General features: G+C 39.7%; 1 protein-coding gene across 1 annotated transcript in view; it reads left to right on the top strand.

The window, feature by feature from the left end:
* Alkbh8 (alkB homolog 8, tRNA methyltransferase) overlaps positions 1–25,359 on the top strand; it is a 30,029-nt gene extending 4,670 nt beyond the window's left edge. Inside the window, exons 6-12 of the mRNA XM_042674899.1 lie at positions 184–288; positions 1,953–2,023; positions 14,965–15,071; positions 17,660–17,811; positions 20,749–21,005; positions 22,343–22,492; positions 23,964–25,359. Of these exons, the coding sequence (XP_042530833.1) occupies positions 184–288; positions 1,953–2,023; positions 14,965–15,071; positions 17,660–17,811; positions 20,749–21,005; positions 22,343–22,492; positions 23,964–24,521 (1,400 nt within the window). The 3' untranslated portion in view covers positions 24,522–25,359. The remainder of the gene's footprint in view (positions 1–183; positions 289–1,952; positions 2,024–14,964; positions 15,072–17,659; positions 17,812–20,748; positions 21,006–22,342; positions 22,493–23,963) is intronic.
* Positions 25,360–25,991: the final 632 nt, after the last annotated feature.

Raw genomic sequence — 25,991 nt, 5'->3', positions numbered from 1 at the left:
AAATGTGTTTATATCTAAATAGATATATATGTAATTTAATATATATGTATATGTGTGTGTATATATATGTATATATATGTGATAGGAAGACGTGTTATTTTTCTCACAGTGATTTTTTTGAAATTCTTGGGTATATCTTATAAGTATTTTTTAAGTATTTGCCTTTATGATCACTGATTTTAGGCTTTCCTGACATTTGTGAGCGCATTTTGGAGAAATGGTTGAAGGAAGGTTACATTAAACATAAACCTGATCAGTTGACAATAAATCAGTATGAACCTGGACATGGTAAGTATTTCTTGTTTGAAAATTCCAGTTACATAGTTCAGAATTAAGAAGGTTATATAATTTTTTTTAAAGCCGAAGTGAATTCTTGGGTTTCTTTGCTCATGTTTATTATCTGTATTGGTCTGAATCTCTGGAAAATCTCTACTCCAATCCCAATACTTTCATCACAGAGTAGAAAGAAACTAACACAAATTGCTATTTGTGGTTTTGTTGTTGTTATTTTGTCCCTCTTTCAATGTTTTAGTTAGGGAGATAAATGCTTAAAAAACATGAAATATGTATAATTGAAGAGAAGAAGGCTGATCATTTGTGAAATTCAGAATGTGAAACACAATTCTAGGTTGATATGTTTGTGGAAAATCTAGGTTACAAGTTTCTCAAATTTGTTAGCAGCAGCTCCATCTGGTATCTATAGTAAAAAAAAATGATTTTTTAAAAGGAATTATTATTATTATTTTTTTTTGGGTCCGGTCGTGGGGCCTGAACTCTGGGACTGGGCGCTGTCCCTCAGCTCTTCAGCTCAAGGCTAGTGCTCCACCACTTGAGCCACAGCACCACTTCCGGCTGTTTTCTTTTTGCTTATGTGGTGCTGAGGAATGGAACCCAGGGCCTCATGCATGCCAGGCAAGCGCTCTACCACTGAGCCACCTTCCCAGCCCCTTTAAAGGAATTATTAATGGAAGTAGTTATAGAGGTGTTTTGTTTGTTTGGTTTTGCATTTATTTTCATACAACGTGTTACTGTGTAGTATAGACTGGTCTTGAACTCAGGATCTTCCGAGTTCAGCCTCCTCAGTGCTAGAATTACTGTGAGTGCTGCCATGCCAGGCGTCATGATGTATTTCAGTTGCTTAGTTTAGTTCCCTGTGTATCTTCCCACTAGTCTTTGAGGAAGGACTTTATCTTAATATTTCATACTTGCTTTGAATCCCTTCACATGTAGCAAGCTTTCTTTATGAAAAGATGCTAAGTATAGATTGTTACATTAGTGGAGTAAGCCATATGTTCATTATTGACACACTTAGCCTTCATACGTAACATTGATTCTCCAAGTACTTGGAATTCAGTGTTTAAGAGGGGGAAATAACTTCTATTTATCTTCCCGATCTTCCTCTTGGGCTGGTCCTGGGTAAGCACGCTAGTTAACCCTTGAGCCATGACTTTAGAATTAAGTCTCAGTGGCTAATTAAAAATTAAGGTGTTTTTTTTTTTTTTCTGTCAGTTGCGGGGCTTGAACTCTGGGCCTGGGCGTTACCCCTGAGCTCTTCAGCTCAAGGCTAGTGCTCTACCACTTTGAGCCACAGTACCACTTCCAGTTTTCTGGTGGTTAATTGGAGATAAGAGTCTCACAGACTTTCCTGCCCAGGCTGGCTTTGAATCGTGATCCTCAGATCTCAGCCTCTTGAGTAGCTAGGATTTTAGGCATGAGCCACCAGTGCCCAGCTTAATTAAGGTATTTTTTGCTTAGATTTCATTTTGGTTACTAGATTTCATTTTGTTTAGTCACATTCCTACTTTATTTCCTTTTAGCTAACACTGTAGTACTTACTTGGTAACCAAATGTTTTCAACACAATTGTACAAAGCTATATGTCCTCAAATCTACTAAATCTAAACCTACTGAAAGGAAAAATGAAGTTGGCTGTTATCCTTTTTTCTACCTCAGGAATTCCTGCTCATATTGACACACATTCTGCTTTTGAAGATGAGATTGTTTCTCTCAGTTTGGGGTCAGAGGTAAATATTCAAACTTGTCAAATCACTTTCAACATATGTCTCACCTCATTCAGGGTCTGGGTGCTGTCCCTATGCTTTTTTTTTTTTTTATTTTTTATTTTTTATTGTAAAGCTACTATACAGAGGGTTACAGTTACATGAGTGAGGTTATGAGTACACTTCCTCTTGAACATTGTTACCCCCTCCATTGTTTTCCCCCTACCATCCCCTCCCTCCCTCCCTTCCCCGAGGTTCTTTTTTTTTTTTTTTTTTGATTGTGATTAAATGATTACATAATTTCAAAGTCACAAGTTCATTCTAACTTCCCTGGAGCAAATTGTCTACCACAGTCTGTAATATATAACAGTGTTCACATGTTATATACCATATTTGTGATCAGCAGCATGGGGATATTTAGTAGTGGTTCAACCAGATGAGCGGGAGTTCTTTGTTTCTTAAGTCCTGTTAGTTTTGTCATATCACCTAACCTTTTGGATTTAGCATCCACTTATCAGGGAGACCATGTACCGTTTGTCTCTTCGTTCTTGGCTTACCTCGCTCAACATGGTTCCTTCTAGCTCCATCCATTTCCCTGCAAATGCCATTATTTTGTCATTTCTAATGGCTGCATAATATTCCATTGTGTATAGATACCACAATTTTTGGATCCATTCATCTGTGGTGGGGCACGTAGGTTGTTTCCATATCCTAGCTATTGTGAACAGTGCTGCAATAAACATGGAGGTGCACGTGTCCTTGTATATTGGTTCCTGTTGTTCAGGGTAGATGCCTAGAAGTGGTATGACTGGGTCGTAAGGGAGGTCAATCTTTAGCTTTCTAAGGACCCTCCAGACTGCTTTCCAAAGTGGTTGTATAAGTGTACATTCCCACCAGCAGTGTAATAGGGTTCCTCTTTCTCCACATCCCCTCCAGCATTTGTCGTTGGCTGATTTGTGGATGTGGGACATTCTGACTGGGGTAAGGTGGTATCTCAGGGTTGTCTTTATTTGCATTTCCTTCACCACCAGGGATGATGAACATTTCCTCATGTGTTTCTTTGCCATTTTTATTTCTTCATTTGAGAAGTCCCTCTTTAGTTCCCTTGCCCATTTAGTAATTGGTTTGTTAGGTTTGGGAGGGATTGTCCCTATGCTTTTTTATTCAAGGCTAGTCCTCAGCTCCACTTCTGATTTTTTTTGGTGGTTAATTGGAGATAACAGACTTTCACACAGACTTTCCTACCTGGAAGGCTTTGAATAACAATACTTAGATCTCCTGAGTAGCTAGAATTACAGGTGTGAATCACTCTCTCATTTGCCTTCAGATTTAATTTTTTATACATTTTACTTTAGCAGTCACGTTAAATCTAGTTTCCTTTGGTGCAGCTTGGCCAACTTTTGACCTACAGATGGAGCACTGCCATCTAGCGGCAAAAGATGGTAGCTGTCTCCATAGGAAACGAAAACTCAAGTATGTCTGGAATTTTGATGAACCTTTTCACAAGTTACCGTATCCAGTCCTTTAAAAAATTCTGAACAGTAGAGGATCATATCTGCTGTTACAAGTGAAGAATAAGAGGCTTTTGTTTATTCACCAGTTTGATTATATAGTTGCATCTTGTTTGAACTGTTAAGGATATTTAAAATACTGTGTTGAATCTGGTCTTTAATCTCATCTATAAAATGGAAATAATTATATTCCTTTCCTGGATGAAGGATTTGGTCGTAATAATAAATGGCTGAATGTATGAGAAAACATTCTTCAGACTCAGAATAATCGGTTCCTCTAAAGGCATTAAGGTGAGCCTCCTCTAGGCTCTTTACTTGTAACCTTCACGAAGCATGTGCTCTTGGCAACCACAGCAGGATGTAGGGGGAAGTTTGTTGTCCTGAGGTCAGCTGTAGGATAAGGAAAATTGACTAAGACTTACCTGGAAAAAAATGAAACTGAAAATCATGAAAGATAGTATATTTGTTTCTCTTTAGCAATACATAGATAATATTACAACTATATACTGTTTTTAGAACAAAGAATGAGGCACAGGGCTTTATTTTGGTATTTTTCTGACAAAATATGAGTGTGATAAAAATTCCTTTATTTGGCTTCTATAGCTTGATTTTTATAAAGAGAGCCTCTCCCCCTCACCCACGAAAATTAACAATGTCATCGTTTTTTGAAGAGTCTGTCCTAAACCTTAGAAGCCTTGACTGCACATCATTTGTTACTTTCTCACGGCAATGGAGGGGATGTTCCCTGACCTCCTGGCTGTGGTCAGCCTCACAAAGTCCTCTGTCTTCTGCAACACTTGGAATTTTAGTGTATTCACGTTTGTATTGCGTTGACTATTACTGGTAACAGCAACTCACTGAGACTGACAGAGGATTACCCCAGTGGGCAGAGATACAGCTGATGTTGAATGGAGAGCTATTTGGGTCTTCACTAATTTAATAAGGTTAGTTCATCAGTGAATATTTCTTATGACCTTTGTCAAAATAATCGGGATAATTGGCTACATGGAGTAATGACACCTCCTTATTGAATGCCTACTGGGACCTATGGCTTTCTCTTATGTTTTCCTCCCCCCTCCCCCCTTTTCCTTGTGCCTTCACCAAATAGCCATTGAATCTGTCCTGGTCTCCTGTAGTAGGATGTTGAATACAAATTGTCTTGAAATACTCAGATGAGTGATGAGGTGCCTTTCCCAGCTTCTCTGCTGTCAGTGTCGTTTGCCCTTGAGACGCAGTTCTCATGTGGGAGTGATTGTCATACTTCTGTACATCTTAACTTGCTCACAGGCTCTTTTTCTTTTAGAAGCTTAGGATTTTTTTATTTTTTTATTTATTTATTTTTTTTTATTGTAAAGCTACTATACAGAGGGTTACAGTTACATGAGTGAGGTTATGAGTACACTTCCTCTTGAACATTGTTACCCCCTCCATTGTTTTCCCCCTACCATCCCCTCCCTCCCTCCCTTCCCCGAGGTTCTTTTTTTTTTTTTTTTTTTTTTGATTGTGATTAAATGATTACATAATTTCAAAGTCACAAGTTCATTCTAACTTCCCTGGAGCAAATTGTCTACCACAGTCTGTAATATATAACAGTGTTCACATGTTATATACCATATTTGTGATCAGCAGCATGAGGATATTTAGTAGTGGTTCAACCAGATGAGCGGGAGTTCTTTGTTTCTTAAGTCCTGTTAGTTTTGTCGTATCACCTAACCTTTTGGATTTAGCATCCACTTATGAGGGAGACCATGTACCGTTTGTCTCTTCGTTCTTGGCTTACCTCACTCAACATGATTCCTTCTAGCTCCATCCATTTCCCTGCAAATGCCATTATTTTGTCATTTCTAATGGCTGCATAATATTCCATTGTGTATAGATACCACAATTTTTGGATCCATTCATCTGTGGTGGGGCATCTAGGTTGTTTCCATATCCTAGCTATTGCGAACAGTGCTGCAATAAACATGGAGGTGCACGTGTCCTTGTATATTGGTTCCTGTTGTTCAGGGTAGATGCCTAGAAGTGGTATGACTGGGTCGTAAGGGAGGTCAATCTTTAGCTTTCTAAGGACCCTCCAGACTGCTTTCCAAAGTGGTTGTATAAGTGTACATTCCCACCAGCAGTGTAATAGGGTTCCTCTTTCTCCACATCCCCTCCAGCATTTGTCGTTGGCTGATTTGTGGATGTGGGACATTCTGACTGGGGTAAGGTGGTATCTCAGGGTTGTCTTTATTTGCATTTCCTTCACCACCAGGGATGATGAACATTTCCTCATGTGTTTCTTTGCCATTTTTATTTCTTCATTTGAGAAGTCCCTCTTTAGTTCCCTTGCCCATTTAGTAATTGGTTTGTTAGGTTTGGGAGGGATTGTCCCTATGCTTTTTTATTCAAGGCTAGTCCTCAGCTCCACTTCTGATTTTTTTTGGTGGTTAATTGGAGATAACAGACTTTCACACAGACTTTCCTACCTGGAAGGCTTTGAATAACAATACTTAGATCTCCTGAGTAGCTAGAATTACAGGTGTGAATCACTCTCTCATTTGCCTTCAGATTTAATTTTTTATACATTTTACTTTAGCAGTCACGTTAAATCTAGTTTCCTTTGGTGCAGCTTGGCCAACTTTTGACCTACAGATGGAGCACTGCCATCTAGCGGCAAAAGATGGTAGCTGTCTCCATAGGAAACGAAAACTCAAGTATGTCTGGAATTTTGATGAACCTTTTCACAAGTTACCGTATCCAGTCCTTTAAAAAATTCTGAACAGTAGAGGATCATATCTGCTGTTACAAGTGAAGAATAAGAGGCTTTTGTTTATTCACCAGTTTGATTATATAGTTGCATCTTGTTTGAACTGTTAAGGATATTTAAAATACTGTGTTGAATCTGGTCTTTAATCTCATCTATAAAATGGAAATAATTATATTCCTTTCCTGGATGAAGGATTTGGTCGTAATAATAAATGGCTGAATGTATGAGAAAACATTCTTCAGACTCAGAATAATCGGTTCCTCTAAAGGCATTAAGGTGAGCCTCCTCTAGGCTCTTTACTTGTAACCTTCACGAAGCATGTGCTCTTGGCAACCACAGCAGGATGTAGGGGGAAGTTTGTTGTCCTGAGGTCAGCTGTAGGATAAGGAAAATTGACTAAGACTTACCTGGAAAAAAATGAAACTGAAAATCATGAAAGATAGTATATTTGTTTCTCTTTAGCAATACATAGATAATATTACAACTATATACTGTTTTTAGAACAAAGAATGAGGCACAGGGCTTTATTTTGGTATTTTTCTGACAAAATATGAGTGTGATAAAAATTCCTTTATTTGGCTTCTATAGCTTGATTTTTATAAAGAGAGCCTCTCCCCCTCACCCACGAAAATTAACAATGTCATCGTTTTTTGAAGAGTCTGTCCTAAACCTTAGAAGCCTTGACTGCACATCATTTGTTACTTTCTCACGGCAATGGAGGGGATGTTCCCTGACCTCCTGGCTGTGGTCAGCCTCACAAAGTCCTCTGTCTTCTGCAACACTTGGAATTTTAGTGTATTCACGTTTGTATTGCGTTGACTATTACTGGTAACAGCAACTCACTGAGACTGACAGAGGATTACCCCAGTGGGCAGAGATACAGCTGATGTTGAATGGAGAGCTATTTGGGTCTTCACTAATTTAATAAGGTTAGTTCATCAGTGAATATTTCTTATGACCTTTGTCAAAATAATCGGGATAATTGGCTACATGGAGTAATGACACCTCCTTATTGAATGCCTACTGGGACCTATGGCTTTCTCTTATGTTTTCCTCCCCCCTCCCCCCTTTTCCTTGTGCCTTCACCAAATAGCCATTGAATCTGTCCTGGTCTCCTGTAGTAGGATGTTGAATACAAATTGTCTTGAAATACTCAGATGAGTGATGAGGTGCCTTTCCCAGCTTCTCTGCTGTCAGTGTCGTTTGCCCTTGAGACGCAGTTCTCATGTGGGAGTGATTGTCATACTTCTGTACATCTTAACTTGCTCACAGGCTCTTTTTCTTTTAGAAGCTTAGGATTTTTTTATTTTTTTATTTATTTATTTTTTTTTATTGTAAAGCTACTATACAGAGGGTTACAGTTACATGAGTGAGGTTATGAGTACACTTCCTCTTGAACATTGTTACCCCCTCCATTGTTTTCCCCCTACCATCCCCTCCCTCCCTCCCTTCCCCGAGGTTCTTTTTTTTTTTTTTTTTTTTGATTGTGATTAAATGATTACATAATTTCAAAGTCACAAGTTCATTCTAACTTCCCTGGAGCAAATTGTCTACCACAGTCTGTAATATATAACAGTGTTCACATGTTATATACCATATTTGTGATCAGCAGCATGAGGATATTTAGTAGTGGTTCAACCAGATGAGCGGGAGTTCTTTGTTTCTTAAGTCCTGTTAGTTTTGTCGTATCACCTAACCTTTTGGATTTAGCATCCACTTATGAGGGAGACCATGTACCGTTTGTCTCTTCGTTCTTGGCTTACCTCACTCAACATGATTCCTTCTAGCTCCATCCATTTCCCTGCAAATGCCATTATTTTGTCATTTCTAATGGCTGCATAATATTCCATTGTGTATAGATACCACAATTTTTGGATCCATTCATCTGTGGTGGGGCATCTAGGTTGTTTCCATATCCTAGCTATTGCGAACAGTGCTGCAATAAACATGGAGGTGCACGTGTCCTTGTATATTGGTTCCTGTTGTTCAGGGTAGATGCCTAGAAGTGGTATGACTGGGTCGTAAGGGAGGTCAATCTTTAGCTTTCTAAGGACCCTCCAGACTGGGAAGCTTAGGATTTTAATGGGCAGATCTTTCATTATTTTCTGATCTTCAGCACAAACTAGAAAAACACTTGGGCCTTTTCTTTGTAAACTTAGAGCAACAAACACAATCTGGACTCTAGGCCCACTAACTTCATCTCCAGCCTCAAATTCAGCCCTCAGTATTTGCATTTAGAGGCATGTTTATAGCCTCAGAAGCCAAACCATCTTCTAATTTTAATCCTTACTCTAACTTTTAACTTGTTTAAGACAAGTTCATTTTCAGTCTTCGGGCATTTACCATCTACCGCCATTCTCTCAAACAAAAATGAAATAAATTTTCACTCTTTCTGGATTTCTTATTCTGGGAACTAATCAATCCAGGACCTGGGAAATACTCGCAATCTGTGTCTTTAGGATTATAATTGTGTGTGTGTGTGTGTGTGTGTGTGTGTGTGTGTGTGTGTTTGTGTGTGTGTGTGTGTCTGTGTGTGTATATGTGTATGCATGCATGCACATAGGTATGTGAGTGGAAAGGTACACTTTTGTATATCATTGGTGTTTGAACCTGCTCTCATGAATACTGAGCTTTACCACTGTGCTGTATACCCAGCTCGATAAATTTTCCTCTTAAGTTACTATTTTATTGCAGACCATGCTTTGTTATAAGAACAGTTCTTTTTGTTGTTATTGTTCTGTTTGGTTTTTGCTTTTTGGTCCATTGTAGGGCTTGAGCTAGGGCTGTCCCTGAACTTTTTTGCTCAAGACTAGTACTCTACCACTTTGAGCCATAGCTTTCCTCCCAGTTTTTAGGTGGTTAATTGGAGACAAAGAGTCTCACAGAGTTCCAACCTGGGCTGGCTTCGAACCACAATTCTCAGATCTTAGCATCCTGAGTAGCTAGGATTATAGGCATGAACCACCAGTGCTTGGTTCTTAGAACCGAACAGTTTTAATAGGTGACCTTAATATATAGTAAGCTACAAATATTTAATATAAGCCCATGAAACCTTCACTATTCTCAATATAATGAACATATTCACCTTTCCCTAAAATTTCTTTTTCTTTTTCTTTTTTGCTGGTCCTGGGGCTGGAACTCTGAGCCCAGGTGCTGTCCCTGAGCTCTTTTTGCTCAAGGCTAGCCTTCTACCACTGGAGCCACTCCTACTTCCAGCTTTATATGTGATTAATTGGGGACAAGAATGGATTTTATGGTCTGGGCTGGCTTCAAATTACAGTCCTCAGATCTCAGCTACCCGAATAGCTAGGATTACAGACGGGAGCCGTTGACACCTGATTTCCCCGAAGTTTCTTTCTTTCTTTCTTTTTTTTTTTTTTTTTTTGGTCATGGGGCCTGAACTCTGGGCCTGGCTCCGCTTTTCAGCTCAAGGGTAGTGTTCTACCACTTGAGCCACAGCACCACTTCCAGATTTTTCTGCTTATGTGGTGCTGAGGAATCGAACCCAGGGCCTCATGCATGCAAGGCAAGCACTCTACCACTGAGCCACCTTCCCAGCCCCATCCCCGAAGTTTCTTCATGTACTGTTTTCCTCAGTAGTGTGAGGTACTCAGAATTATTCTCAGCCTTTATTGTTCTCATCAGATGTCAGACCTATATAATTAACATTCTAAAGTCATTCTAGGGGCTGGGAAGGTGGCTCAGTGGTAGAGCACTTGCCTTGCATGCATGAGGCCCTGGGTTCGATTCCTCAGCACCACATAAGCAAAAAGAAAAAAGCTGCAAGTGGCACTGTGGCTCAAGTGGTAGAGCGCTAGCCTTGAGCTGAAGAGCTGAGGGACAGTGCCCAAGTTCAGGCCCCACGACCGGACCCAAAAAATAAAAAATGAAGTCATTCTAGCTTGTTTTCGTTAGACAGTGAAGACTTCACGTACCTCTGGCATATGTTAGTATACTTGTTACTTGTGAAGGCAACTTCGGCTGCTTTTAAGAATTTTTAAAAAATTTTTGTTTCCTGTAGTTTTATTTTGATAAGTTAGCCTCTTCTGCTGATTTTGATGGGTTTATTTATTCTCCTATGGGGCTAATTGAATTTGTGTTGTCCATGAATATTTAGTACCATATCTCCAGATTTTTACCTCTGTTCCGTTCTGTGGCTTCATCTACCATTTCTCTATGTTGTTTATTCCTGTGTTTTATTTTCTGTCTTTTTATATCTCTGTGCTTCACTTCAAATAGTTTCTTTTGATATATCTAATTTGAAATGAACCTCATTCTTGGTTGACCTAATTTTAGTCATGGTATTTTTCTTTTTTAGAGTATATGTTTGGTATCTCTAGTCTGTCCATCCCCTGCTGAAGTGTTCATTCCTAGTTCTTACATCTTTCAACATGGTAGTCATCTTTGTTTTGTAGCTTGTGTTTAGTATTTAAATATTTGAGATTCCTGTGATTCTTGGCTGTTGCCTTCCTCTTTTTTCAGAGCAAGTACTCTGACATATTCTAACTCAGAATGTCTGAGACTGAGGCTGCCTTTCTGTATTTATGGAAAACTGACAGGCAATTTTGTGATTTAGCTGGCATTTTGGATCATTAAGACAGAAAATGCCAAAATGTTAATGCTGGGACTGCTAACTCCATAAAGGCAATAGGATTACCTATTTGGTCTTTAAGTCAAAGAATTGAAATACATCAAATAGACACCCAGTGGCAGTTCTAATCATCACCCAATTAAATATTTCAGTGCAGGGCTAGAAACAAAAAGTTATGGGGCTCAGAAGGTGGCTCAGTGGTAGAGTGCTTGCCTTGCATGCATGAGACATTGGGTTCGATTCCTCAGCACCACAGAAACAGAAAAAGCTGGAAGTGGCGCTGAAGAGCTGAGGGATAGCGCCCAGTCCCAGAGTTCAGATCCTTAGGTATTTGTACTGGTACTATATTCAACATTGACAAGTCAAAAGAACTGAGTTCTAGCTCATCCTTATCAATAACTTTTTTTTTTTTTTTTTGGTGGTGGTCTTGAGGCTTGAACTCAAAGACTGGGCAACTTGGCTGAGCTTTTGTGCTCAATGCTTAGCATTCTCCCACTTGAGCCATAGCTCCACTTCTGGCTTTTTGGGGATAAGAATCTCTCAGATTTTCCTTCTTGGGCTGGCTTTGAACCTCAGTCCTCAGACCTCAGCCTTTTAGGTAGCTAGGATTGCCGATGTTAGCCACTAGCACCTGGCACGTGTGCATGTACACACACAGACTTTTTTTTACACCAGTTCCTCTTATCTACTACGGAAAGAAATTATCTCATGATCTCATGGAAATCTTAAATTTTTTAAATCCAGCAGAAAAACATGAACTGTATTTCTTTGTAGGTCATTTGTAGTTCTTTTAGATCCTTGCAACTTAAGAGTCTGCCTCTCCCTTTTGTTCTCTTTTTTCCTACTTGCCCAGACACAGTAGGTATGTATGTCCTTCCTGAAATGTGTGGCATACTCAGGTTGCTATTTAAAAAGTGAACTCTAGGTCTGGGAAGGTGGCTCAGTGGTAGAGTGCTTACCTTGCATGCATGAGGCCCTGGGTTTGATTCCTCAGCACCACATAAGCAGAAAAAGCTGGAAGTGGTACTATGGCTCAAGTGGTAGAGTGCTAGCCTTGAGCTGAAGAGCTGAGTGACAGCGCCCAGGCACAGAGTTCAGGCCCCACAACCAGACCCCCCCCCCAAAAAAAAAAAAAAAAAAAGTGAACTCTTTCATTTGGGTAAAAAGGAGTTAGTAAAACTACAGAAGATTTATATTTGATAGGTTGTGGGAAACGGGTGAACTCTGAACTATGAAATATTTTCTCTAGGGGCTGGGAAGCTGGCTTAGTAGTAGAGTGCTTGCCTCGCATGCATAAGGCCCTGGGTTCGATTCCTCAGTACTACATAAGCAGAAAAAGCCAGAAGTGACGCTGTGGCTCAAGTGGTAGAGTGCTAGCCTTGAGTTGAAGAGCTGAGGGACAGCGCCCAGGCCCAGAGTTCAAGCCCCATGATCAACCAAAAGAAAAAGAAAGAAAGAAAAAAATATTTTCTCTAGTTAAAAGTAACTTCTGCCCTCAGCTTTCACTATTCATTATGAATCACACATCATTCTTACCATACTGTGTATTGTCCAGATACTTTTAGGGGGTTTTCTCAAGAGCTTGGTAATCCCAATCTAATTCTAACCTTTGCCTTCTTTTTAGAGGTATTCCCAGTATTTCTGTTTAGCAAACATAGAGATCCACTTATTCTTGTGCTTTTCTCCCAGGAATTCTTATTGTTTCTGGGTGATAGAGTGATGACCCTGACATTTTGCATGTGTAAAGGTTGTTCAAGATCAGAATGTCTTAAGGTTTTTGTTTGTTTGCTCTGAGCTGAATATTATCCTCAGTCATGACTCCTGAGCCTGCTGGGGACTTGATCTGACATCTCAGAGAGCAAAAGAAATAGGTAAACTCAAAAGGAATAATTGGAAAAAAGCTCCTGTGGAGCAAAGCTGTCACGTGGCAGAATGATTCAACTGTTGCTGGGGAACTATTGATTGTAAATCCTTCCTGAGGTTATTAAAAGTCTTGGTTGTTGTTGTTGAACAAGCAGTTATGATTTAAATTTTCATAGGAAATATCAATTTAATTATATGGATAAAATGATTCCTTTAAAAAAACGAGACTGTCAATGCTAAAATAAATTTCAGAATTCTAAAGGCTTAAATATAAAAAGATACAGAAAATAAAGAAAAATAACAATATTTAATCAGGGTAAGGGCTCTGTAAGCAAAGAAATAGGTAGTGTTTTTGTGTTTTGTCAGTACAAGACAACAGACTGATGACCTAAAAAATTTCAGAGCTCCCAGGGCAGCTATATAATTTGTGGAGCTCAGTTCAAAATGAAAATGTAGACACTTTCAAAAAGCACAAGATGAACAACAATGGAATGTGTTGCAATTTAAATTTACAGTGATTTGCAAATTAAAAGAATGTATGACTTATTTGTTCACCTTTTTTATAATTAAAGATTGGTTTTTGTGTGTGTGTGTCGGTTGTCGGACTTGAACTCTGGGCCTGGGTGGTGCTGTTCTTCAGCTCTTCAGCTCAAGGCAAGCACTCTACCACTTGAGCCACAGAGCTACTTCCAGTTTTCTGGTGGTTTATTGGAGATAAGAGTCTCACAGACTTTCCTTCCTAGCCTGCTTTGAACTGTGATCCTCAGATCTCAGCCTCCTGAGTAGCTAGGATGATGGGCGTGAGCCACCAGTGCCGGGCTTATAATTAAAGATTTTAACAGAAAATGATATTCCTGTATTGGCAAAGTATTGCCTGTGTGAATGTAGATTAGTCCAGTCTTTGGAAGATAGCTTGTCTGTCTGTGTTAAAGACTGTAATATTTGGGGCTGGGAAGGTGGCTCAGTGGTAGAGTGCTTGCCTTGCATGCATGAGGCCCTGGGTTTGATTCCTCAGCATCACATAAGCAAAAAAAAAAGCCAGAAGTGGCAATGTGGTTCCAGTGGTAGAGCACTAGCTTTGAGCTGAAGAGCACCCAGGCCCAGAGTTCGGGCCCCACAACCGACCAAAAAACAAACAAAAAAAAAACTGTAATATTCACACCTGTGCCTGTGAACTTACTTTGATGGAAATATTAAGTTGTTCATGAAAATACTACTTATTATGAAACTTGTATCTTAAAAGTACAGTATTAAGTAAAAGTGAAAGCTATTTTTTTGTGTGTTTGCTATGTGCCAGACACTATGATTATATAATTTATATAATTAAGTATTGTTAAAAATCCTGAAATGGGGGGCTGGGAAGGTGGCTCACTGGTAGAGCGCTTGCCTTGCATGCATGAGGCCCTGGGTTTGATTCCTCAGCATCCCATAAGCAAAAAGAAAAAAGTCGGGAGTGGCGCTGTGTCTCAAGTGGTAGAGCGCTAACCTTGAGCTGAAGAGTTGAGGGACAGCGCCCAGGCCCAGAGTTCAGGCCCCACGACTGGAACCAAAAAAAAAACCATCCTGAAATGGTTGGGCAGAGAGAAGGAAATGGTTTGTTGGAGTCATGTGGTTGCACGAAGAGCCTGACTATGAATGACTGTCGGCTTCATAGTCCTGTGTGTTTCCACTGCCTTACAAAGCAGACCACCCACCTGCATTTTAATTTGTGGGGTCATTCCTTGTTAGAAATGCAGATTCCTGAACCTCACCTCAGATTTGCTCAGTCCAAATCTCAATGGATGAAGTGTGTGTTTTTTTCTTCTTTTGTTCTTCAGTTGACTTTCATATACACTAAAGTTTTTAGAACTAGTGTGCTGTGCTAGTCTGTAAACATGATTATGCTTTCCTGTCTATTGGCCAGAAAGATGGCCAGAATATGTGTTATCCTTTTTTTTTTTTTTTTTTGGTCCGTCGTGGGGCTTGAACTCTGGGCCTAGGCGCTGTCCCTCAGCTCTTCAGCTCAAGGTGAGCGCTCTACCACTTGAGCTACAGCGCCACTTCCGGTTTTCTGGTGGTTTATTGGAGATAGGAGTCTCATGGTCTCTCCTGCCTGGGCTGGCTTTGAACCGCGATCCTCAGATCTCAGCCTCCTGAGTAGCTAGGATTACAGGCGTGAGCCACCAGCGCCCGGCCAGAATATGTGTTATCCTTAATCCTTGGGGCTTGTGCAACTTTGTATTGATCTTTATGCTTTTGTCTTTGCTTCAAGATTGTTATGGATTTTAAGCATCCAGATGGTGTCCTAGTGCAAGTTATGTTACCTCGTCGGAGTTTGCTGGTCATGACGGGAGAATCTAGATACCTCTGGACCCATGGGTAGGTACTGACCTGCTCTCAGTGATGGAGTTCCTTCTGCATTGTTGCACTTAATGTTTTTTAGTGTCTGGTTCATGAGCTTTCATATAAAGGCCTGAATCTACAGCTGCTCCTGAGAGCCGAGATCTGGTTCCTGGGTCATACAGTTGCTTGGTAGCTGTCATTGTTGGAAAGACACGATTCTCCAGTGTCAGAAAATTGAATAGACGCATGAGGTAAAGGAGACCTTGACAAGGCAAGTGGATGCCTCGCCATTCTCCCCAGGGTTACAGACACATGAGTGGGGCAGTCTGCTGAGTGTTTATCCCAACCTGAGCTGTCCCTTCTCCTTGTCAAGGAGTCAGGCTCACATTCTTTTCACAGATGGTTACCAGGGTGATGGGGTAATACAGAAAAGTTAGAGAGCGCTCCAGCCAGCATCGAAAAGGTTCCCACCTGATGTGGCTGGCTGGTTACAAACAACACAGTCGACAGTTAATAGTTTGAAGTCAAGAAGCAAATAATTCCAGGAAATATCACTCTAGAATGGTACCTTGTTACAAGATGGAGACATGTTGGTTTGACAGAAAAGATGTTTTTTTTCCTCCTATCATTGAGACTGAATAGTGTGTCATTCTTTAGGGTAGGCCTTCTTGTCCAGGTCTCCAGTTTCCCCATTTTCTATTACTCCTTGAATCCAGTGTGAGTATTAGTGTCATTTATTACCCACCACCCTGATTGATTATGTTTTCCTTGTATCTACCTGCAGCAAATGTGTGTGGGTTGGGTGTGTGGGAGCTGGGCGATTAATGATGGCTGTGGAAGGGCAGTCACTTACAGTAACCATATTGTGTTTCTAGAGAAATGTTAACAGGCTCACTGTCAGTTATCCCATTAGTTTGATGAATACTTTCGTTTTCTTGCCTCCGCGGTGGGTCAGAGTCTCTGGTCAGTCATCATGTCATTTCCTGCTCCCAAATGGCGATGGTCATGACGGTCAAAGTTGTCAAAATGACAAAGGTCAGGTTTCTCATAATCGCTGAGCTTGCCCTACTGTTTTTTTTTTTTTAAATCTTAAAACAGAATTAAGGGAAAATTAAATGTTTCTTGAACTTGTGTCTCTATTAAAACTAGGCAATCGAACCTACGTTGAATGAGAATATGTTTTCCAAGAAAAATGAAAGAAAACACTGCTTTTCTTAAACAAAGCGTATTACTATGTATTTGGCAATACTTAGAAGGAACTGGTTGGCAGTGGCTCATATCTGTGTAATCCTAGCTACTTAGGAGGCTGAGATCTGGAGGATCAAGGTAATATAGCCAGCTCAGGCAGAAAAGTCTTTTAGACTCCAACCTCAGAAAAAAGTGGGCTGGAGGCATGGTTCAAGTAGTGGAGTCTCAGGCAAGTAAGCCAGCCAGCCAGTAGAGCCAATACAAGGCCCTGAGTTCAAATCCCTGAATCAGAAAAAAAAAATCCAATCCTGCAACATCGAAAAAAGTAAATGCATTATGACTAAGTTGAGTTTATCTCAGTGTTACAAGGTTAGTTTGGCACTTTAAAATCAATCAGCATAGTTCATCATATGAAAAGAATAAAGGATAATCTTCTGTATTTGGCAAGATCTCAGTAAACCCTGAAAAGAAATAAACTTCTTCAGTTTGACAAAGCAAGTTATTGTGATGGTTTATCTTGACATCTTGATTGGATTGAGACACACCTAGGAGATGGGTGAAGTATACTTCTGAGTATGACTGTGAGAGTATTTCCAGTGAGGGTTCAGTGGGGAAAGGGTCCTGATAGAATGAAAGGGGAAAAGGAGAAAAGCCCTCTAGCACAGCATCTCTGTTTCCTGATCTACCCTACCACACCCTCCCCATCTCGGTGGACTGACTGAACACTGTGAAATAGTAGATCAGAATGAGCTCTTCCTCCCTCCTGTTCCTCTCAGGCATTTTGTCACAATGGTGAAAAGTAAGAGAAGACCAAAGTAAACAGATACCGATGCTGTAATCACAGATAGGAAACTTAGGTCCCTAAACCTATGTGTGGACTCCATGTAATTCCAACAGAAATCATGAGAGGGTTTTGTTTATTTTGTTTTGTTTTTTCATAATAATTAGCAAATTGATTCTAAAATTTATAAGGAATAGTCAAAACAATATTGAAACAGAAGGACAACATTGAGAGACTTTACTATATAGGTACATAATCCAAAGAACATAATCTCAATATTAAGATGGACATACATTAGCAGTGGGGTGGAATAAGGTGCAGAAGCACACCCATCCACACATGTAAGTCAGCTGATTTTTGACAGAGACACCAGTGTAATTAGATGTGGAATGAACATTTTTTGATGGATAGGCACTGTATATCCATTGGAAGTAAACCTTGATCTACCTCAGTCCCCAAAATAAATTTGAGGTAGATTGTGTAAAATTAAAAATTTAAAACATAAAGAACAATGTCTGACAATTCAGGAAATCCAGTAGATATTTGCAATAAGTTCTTGGAAATTTGCTCTGTTCCCTCAATATTTTGTAAAGACCTGAAGTATCTTTCTTTCGTCTTACAATATTAAGCAAGTTATTTTGCCTGTTGTTTTTAGAATCACACCCAGAAAATTTGACACTGTTCATGCATCTGAGCATTACAGAAGTGGAATTATTACCAGTGATATTGGAAACTTAACTCTAAGCAAGAGAGGAGTACGGACTTCATTTACATTTAGGAAAGTGAGGCGCACACCTTGTAACTGTAGTAAGTATATAATTCTACCTCTAGGGTAAAGTGGAGTAAGTCTAGTATGAAAAATCCGTTAAGGTATCATTAATACCTAAGAAAAACTCCTAACTTGTCTCCTATCATTTCTGGTAGTCTATACTTTCTGAATCACCCCCATTATAATTCTGACTCTTTGGAAGCAGGGGCTGCTTTCCCAAGCTCAGTTCTTCTGCATAGTTGAGTGCTAAGAAAATGTTTTCTTTACTTGAATAACAGTTGACAGTGCTAGAATTATAGGTCAGTAAAATATGACTTGTAAAAACAGGCCTTGAGGGTTTCTAAATCACCTTTTAGTAACGAAGCAGGGAAGTGGGAGTTGACAGATTGCTCCATAGCAGGTGGCTGTAGGGGAGGAACAGTGGCTTGTGGGTTAGTCAGTTTGTAAGGGACTAAAAGGAACCACAAAACTATGTGTCAAGAAAATGTTACTCTGAGCTGTTGATGTAAGCACATCATGCCTGTATTTCTTGGAGTTGAGAAAAATGTTTCATTTTCTTTCCTTCCCTCTCTCCCACCCTCCCTCCCTCCCTCTTTCCTGTTCCCCCTCCCTCCCTTCCCCCCCCCCCCCCCCACTTGCCTTTCTGCCTTTCTTTGTACCAGTCTTTGGCTGGACTCAGGGTCTGGGCACTGTCTATAAGTTTTTATGCTCAAGGCTAGCACTCTATCTCTTTAGCCATAGCACTACTTCTGGCTATTTTTGGTAGCTAATTGGAGATAAGTCTTACAGTCTTTCCTGCCTAGTCTGGCTTTGAACTGTGATCCTTGATCTCAGCCTCCTGAGTAGTTAGGATTACAGGCATGAGCCACTAGCGCCTAGAAAATGTTTCAATAATCATAAAATGACAGTAATTGTAAAATCCCTTTTATATCTTGAGAGTTTCAGTTATAATAGCATCTATTAGTAGTTTTTGGACTTAGTCGTAATGTTAATAACATTTTGAATTAAAATTCTGTATTATATATAAGGTGTCATCTAGTTAGCAAAACATGAAATCAGCCAGGCACAGGTAGTTCATGCCTGTAATCCTGGCTATTTAGGAGGTTGAGATCTAAGAATTGCAGTTAGAAGCCATCCTGGGCAGAAAAGTCTCTAAGAGACTCTTTTTTTTTTTTCCCCAAGAGACTCTTATCTCCAATTAACCACTCAAAAACCCTAAGTAGTGGAGCTGTGGTTTAAAGTGGTATTACACTAGCCTTGAGCAAAAAGAGCTCAAGAATAGCACTCAGGCCTAGAGTTTAAGCCCCATAACTAACAAGAACAAATGTGAAATTTATGTATTTGGTATCTTGATAGCAGTGAAGCTTAAAGTAGTCTTTTGCTTATTTTGTTGAAAGTGTCTTTAAGAACACTGAATGTAGCCAGGTGCGAGTGGCTCACACCTGTAATCCTAACTACTCAGAAGGCTGAGAGGTGAAGATAGCAGTTCAAAGCCAGCAGGAAAGTCTGTGAGACTCTTACCTCCAATTAACCACCAGAAAGCCAGAAGTGGTGCTGTGGCTCAAGTGTTAGAGTACTAGCCTTGAGCTGAAGAGCTGAGGGATAGCACCTAGAGTTCAAGCCCCACACCAACCAAAAAAAAAAGAAAGTACACGAAATGTGTTTGTGTGTGTGGTACTGGAGTTTGAACTGAATGTCTCACACTTGCTAGGCAGACATGGTACTCTACTACTTCAGTCCTTTTCAAAAGGTCATTTTTTAAGTTGAAAGAGGTTGTTTAGAATTTGATGAAATCTAACATTGCCACCCATAGCTTTATAAGGTATGGAAAAATAAAGATAACTTCCATCCTCAGGATACTTGAGGTATAGTAAGAAAGATGAGCTAATTTTCTTACATAAATGTTTCTTTGTTATGGGCATTTATTAAATGTATGGGAAGCTCTAAAAACCTCTCACTTGGTCTTCAGTTTGCAAATACTCATTAACTTTTGAAAACATTATATATATTTGTTCTGTATGTCTGTACTTTGGAATATGAACATGTTACGGAATGGGTAAATTAGGCTAATTAGTATATGCAGTATGTCACATATTTAAATATATTTTTCATGGTGAGAGCTCTTAAAAGCCATTCTTTTAGCAGTTTGCTGAGTTGTTTCCTATGCTTGGTGTTTCTTGTCGGGCTCTATGGAAGGGAATGACCCACTGCAGAGTCTCTGCTGCCAAGTTCAAGTCGTATCTGTGTGATTGACTGTGTTGCTTTAGAAATGATATTAAACTACTTTGTGCTGCCATTTTCTTGTCTGTGAAATAAATGTATTAAGACCCACTTCCTAATACTAATGTAAGAATTGAGACAACACTTTTAAACTGGTTCAAATACCATTCAGTAAACAAGTTGTTTCCATTTTTTTTTTTTTTTTTGCCTCTGTAACTCCTTTGCTTGCCGAGGGGCCGGGGGGAATCTCTAAATCCCAATTTAGCTAGATTTCTACTAGTAATGATAGAGCTATAAAAGTTGCTTTCTGAAAAATAGAACTCTTATTCCAAGATGTTCTAAGACTGATGCAGAATTGTAGTTTTGTTTGGTTACAAATGGATTTTCCTCTTCTTTTTATGTTAGACTCACAAAAGAATGTTAGAACTTCTTAGGAAAGAGCTTTTCTTGTTTGCAGTTGAAGCAGGGTAGCCTGTCTCACTACGTAGCCTAAGCTAGCATGGAACTTTCTATGTTGCCCAGGCAGGCCCTGAAATTGTGATTTTCCTGTCGCAGCCTTCTAAGTCCTTGGGATTACATGTGTGTGCCACTATACTCATCAAGAACTAAGTGTTTATGCTTTGTTTTCAACGGATAAATCAGAGCCTATCTAATTTTGAGTTATCAAATTTGCATTCATTTTTTTGAGGAAAACTTATACCTTTTAATTCATTTTGGGTAAAAATGCAAGGTTTATTTTATTTTATTTTCTTTAGATTATTCTCTGGTCTGTGACAGCCAGAGGAAAGAGAAGCCTCCGTCATTTCCAGAGAGTGATAAAGAAGCATCCCGGCTGGAGCAGGAGTACGTCCACCGTGTGTATGAAGAGATTGCTGGGCACTTTAGCAGCACGAGGCACACTCCTTGGCCGTGCATCGTGGAGTTTTTGAAGGCTTTGCCAAGTGGTTCGGTAGTGGCTGATATTGGATGTGGGAATGGGAAGTATCTTGGCATCAATAAGGAGTTATACATGGCAAGTAGTGCTGCATCTGCCTTCCGTTTTTAGAGCCGTTATCATAACCTTTCTTTCGGTGATGTGTGTTCCTTTCTAGACTGTCATAGAAAATGTATAACAAACAAGTTGAAAGTTAGGGACACTCCAATTCTCTTTTATTCTCTTAGACATGTATGGGTATTCCATCATTTGTAGTTTTTTTTTTCCTCCTTGGTTTAGATTTCATTTTCTAACACAAAACAGATAGGCACACTTACGAATAAGAAATAGGCTACTGAGGTTGTCTTACTTCCTGACAATCCTGATAACCTTATAACCTTGTTCCCCTGGCTGGTTTCTTGTAGGTTTTTTTGTTTTTTGTTTTTTTCATTGCTGGGGCTTGAACTCAAGGCCTGGGCACTGTCCCTGAGCTTCTTTTGCTCAAGGCTATCATTCTACCACTTGAACCACAGTGCCACTTCCTGCTTTTTCTGTTTATGTGGTACTGAGGAATCGAACCCAGGGATTCATGCATGCTAAACAAGCACTCTACCACTAAGCCATATTCCCAGCCCTGGTTTGTTGTAAAGGTTCCTAATTGCTTACACAATTTGTATTCAGCATTTCTTCTTGAAAAGGTTAGCAGTTGAAGAAGGAAAGACTCAGTAGCATTAAGAATAGAAATAAGCTATTTTACTTTCTTTGTTGTTTGGTACAACAAAACAATTTGTTAGAAAGAAAAAGAATTTGTTGGGAAAACAAAGAAATTATAGTGATTATAGTGACTGTAAATGTAATACATGTTCAAAGTATTAGGAAGTAGGAAGGGAACTCACCCACCTGGTCTGGGGCCTCACAACATGGTATATATAGTATGGAGGATATTCTCATAACCTGGTCTGGGGCTTCACAACATAGTATATATAGTATGGAAGATATTCTCGTAACCTCCCCCCACCATATTTGTAGCTCCCTCAGGTAGACTAAATGTCTGTATATGGGATAAATTTGATTTTTAGATGTGTCATATGGCAGAAAGATCTGACTGGAAATAGTGATGAATTGAAGCAAATGGGTCTTCCCTTTTTGATTACAGTCTTTCTTTTTTCTAGTTACCTTATTTCCATTCGCTAATTTGACTTCTGTTTGATATGTTAAGGTCATAAATGCTGCTTTGAACAATTTTATATTCTGACAATGTATTAGTGATGAGCCAGTTTATAATGAACAGGAAACCTGTGTAATGATGTTAGGTAGAATAAACCCAGATATGCAGTCTTTCTGATGACTGTAAGGTAAAGAATAAAACTGGAGCTCTCAATTTCTTGTGCTACTTGGACATAGTATAATGAAATGCTTTCCTTTCTGTGTTATAGATTGGTTGTGATCGTAGTGAAAACCTTGTAGCCATCTGTAGAGAGAGGCAGTTTCAGGCCTTTGTTGGTGATGCGCTAGCGGTTCCGGTGCGCAGTGGGTCCTGTGATGCTTGCATCTCTATTGCTGTCATCCACCACTTTGCAACCGCAGTGAGTGTTAATTGTCTCTCTTCGAGAACTTGTAACTAAACTGTCAAAAGAAGTTCATGGGTTTTACCTACTTGGAACCTGTCTAAACTTTCATTTGTTTCCATTTGTTTTCTCCCTCTAGGCTTTTCTAGAATGTCTTCGTGCCAGGATGGCCTGGCACTTATGGTCCTCCTGTTTCTGCTTCCTGAGGGATGGGATTATTGGCATACACTACCATGTCCTGCTTCCATTTCTTTTTCTGCATTGTTTGGCTGCTTAAATATCTGCTTTGCCATTTAATGCCCCAGCTACTCCTCCACTGAGTTTCTGAGAACCTCCTCCCTGCAGTTCCTCCTTTATCTGTGATTCCTCTTCTCAGTTCTCCACTGCTCTAACCTCGCTGTACTCTGAGCCTTGTCTCCTCAGGCCAGTGAGACTTCTGTTTTCTGCTCCCATTCTATTTTCCCTACACTGGATTAACAGATTCTTATTGGGATTATAGCTTTTGATTGAGTCTGCCGGATTTCACTTCTGCCTTTAAGCAACTGTTTTATATAATGTTTGAGTATCCTTAACTCGAAAATCAAAAATGTTCCAAAATGTGGAACTATTTTACACATCATTGTGATGTCACTCAACACCTGACCTTCTCATGAGTAGCCATCAAAACATAGGCACACTAAATATATCATGCATATATGTTTATACTCATGGAAGGTGTACATGAAACATAAATGAAATTTGTGTTTAGACTTGGTCCCCATTTCCATATTCATTACATATATGAAAATAGCCCAGAATCCAAAAATCTGAAACACTCTGGTCTCGAGGATTTGGCCTGAGGGACACTCAGACTGTGCTTCATCTAGCCGTTGTGGCTTCTTTTTTTTTTTTTTTTTGGGTCCGGTCATGGGGCCTGAACTTGGGGCCTGGGCACTGTCCCTCAGCTCTTCAGCTCAAGGCTAGTGCTCTACCACTTGAGCCACAGCGCCACTTCTGGCTTTTTTCATTTGCTTATGTGGTGCTGAGGAATCGAACCCAGGGTCTCAGGCATGCAAGGCAAGCGCTCTACCACTGAGCCACCTTCCCAGCCCTGGTTGTGGCTTCTTTTAGCAGGAGAATCCATACAAGTTACTTCAGGGATGGACGTAGAAGTGGTTTGCACATTGCTTTTATAAAAAGGCGTCACATAAATGCAATGCTTCACCTAAATGTACGACATCCTACTGATCACCACTCTATAAGGACCTAATAGTTAGTTGTCTCATGTATTCTAGCCAGCCAGTTACGGAAAATTACAGGGAAGATGGATAGAAATAAAATCTCCTTTTTTCCTTTTTTTTTCCCCTTAAAGATTAAAATGTCCTTAAAAAAATTCTTTATTGTTTCCTATAAAACATTTTGCCAGTCCTACAGTTTATTATGTCTTAACATTTTCTTTCTGTATATCCTCCTGGTTGATAAATGGCAATATGCTGGTTTTTCTTTTTAGGAGCGTAGAGTGGCAGCTATCCAAGAACTTGTTCGACTGTTGAGGCCTGGTGGGACAGCACTCATTTATGTCTGGGCAATGGAACAAGAATATAACAATCAGAAGTCCAAGTATCTTAGAGGAAACAGAATTAGCCAAGGAACTCAAGAGGAGGTAACCAGTGCTACATCTGCAGAAGGATTGCTTGTGGAGCAAATGTGTGGTGAGGCCTGTCAAGACTCAGCATCTTCTGTCCCCTCCGTGAACGATGTTCAGGAGGGAGGAGGGGGTAAGTCGAGAGGAATCAGTTCAGAACTGCCTATTCATACCAATAGGACTTCTTTTCATTCTCAAGATGTACTGGTTCCCTGGCATCTCAAAAGGAACACTGGTAAAGATAAGGCCACTGTGTCATTTGGTTCCACAGAACCCCAGAACCCAGGCCCCATCTGTCACCGGTACTACCACGTGTTTTGTGGCGGGGAGCTGGAAGCTGCCTGCCAGACACTGGGAAACGTTAGCATTCTGAAAAGCTACTATGATCAGGGAAACTGGTGTGTCATTCTTCAAAAGAGCTGACTCTTTAATGAAAATGTCATATGGAGAAAAAATAAATATACCTAGATATATTTTTTTAAAAGGGGGACTGAATTGATTGTTCTCTTATTTAAAGAAAATGCTTGTGGAAATGTACCAAAGGAGAGCTTCTCAGAGAAATTTGGAAGTAGATATTAGTTAAGAAACCTTCAGTTTGATACCAGGACTTCATAATTGTCAGCTCTTCCTACACAGCTACTAAGAGTAGTGTTTCCGTGTACCTGAAATGATCCAGATAGGGATGGGATGCTTGCATGGGAGGGAGAGTACAGCATTCTGAAGGCAACTGCTTGCTTTAAAACATTATTCCAGGGCCTAAACAGTGTATGACTGAGTGCTATATTACAGAAAATGTTTTCATCAATAGGAACTATCACCACACCTTACTAGGATAGAACTTAGCCACATAGTCATGGATGTTCAGTACAATTTCCCTTAATTGCTTGAGCAAATGAACATCTGCCCTATTAATTAGTATGTGGGTAAATGAACTACTGAAATACACTTCTAACTCATTTTTCTTTGGGCTAAAATGCTCTAAATAAGCATTTTATACTTGAATAGTTGAAATTATTTAATTCCTTAGATTTTTAGTAACTGAATATCAGGTTTTGGATTCTTTTTTTGTCCAAGACCAGGACTTGAACTTGGTATCTGATGCTGTTGCTCATTGGCTGGCACTGTACCAACTGAGTCACAGTTCCAATCCAGGTTTTAGATTCTTTATCTGCACTTAAATACAAAGCTTAATTGTTTTTTTCTTTTCTTTTTGTGCCAGTTGTGGGGCTCAAACTCATTATCTGAGAGCTTTCCCTGAGCTTTTTTGCTGAAGGCTAGTATTCTGCAACTTGAGCTTCAGCTCCATGTCCAGCTTTTTTTAATTAGAGATGTCTCACAGACTTTTCTGCTCAGGCAGAACAATGAGTTTTATATATAACCTAAAGATTTCTCTCCTTAACTCTATCAATGACTCTAGTTCTTAGCTTTGAAATTAAAAACCCTATAAATAACAATTTCGTATCCCTTTATTATTGCTATTAGAACTGTAGTCGTTGGCTTCAATGGGAAGAGGAAGAGGAAGAAGAATATGGGATTTGAGATGGAGATGTGGTTTAGTGGTAGAGTGCTTGCCTAGAATATATGAAGCCCCAAGTTCAATCCCCATCATGGAGGGAAAAATGCATACATACATAGTGCGCACACACACACACACACACACACACACACACACACACACACACACACACATATACATATATGCATACATACACATATACACACATATACACATGTAAATGCGATTTGAAATAAAATAGTCGAGTAGGAAAAACAAAACATGTAGCTGGGTGCTGGTGGCTCACGCCTATAATCCTAGCTACTCAGGAGGCTGAGATCTGAGGATCGCTGTTCAGGAAAGTTCGTGAAACTCTTATCTCCAATAAACACTTAGAA

The sequence above is a fragment of the Dipodomys spectabilis genome, unplaced genomic scaffold (assembly GCF_019054845.1).
Source record: "Dipodomys spectabilis isolate Male_0828 unplaced genomic scaffold, ASM1905484v1 ptg000023l, whole genome shotgun sequence".
NCBI lineage: Eukaryota > Metazoa > Chordata > Mammalia > Rodentia > Heteromyidae > Dipodomys > Dipodomys spectabilis.
The sequence above is the reverse complement of the archived record's forward strand: the minus strand, read 5'-3'. Positions and strand labels throughout refer to the sequence as shown.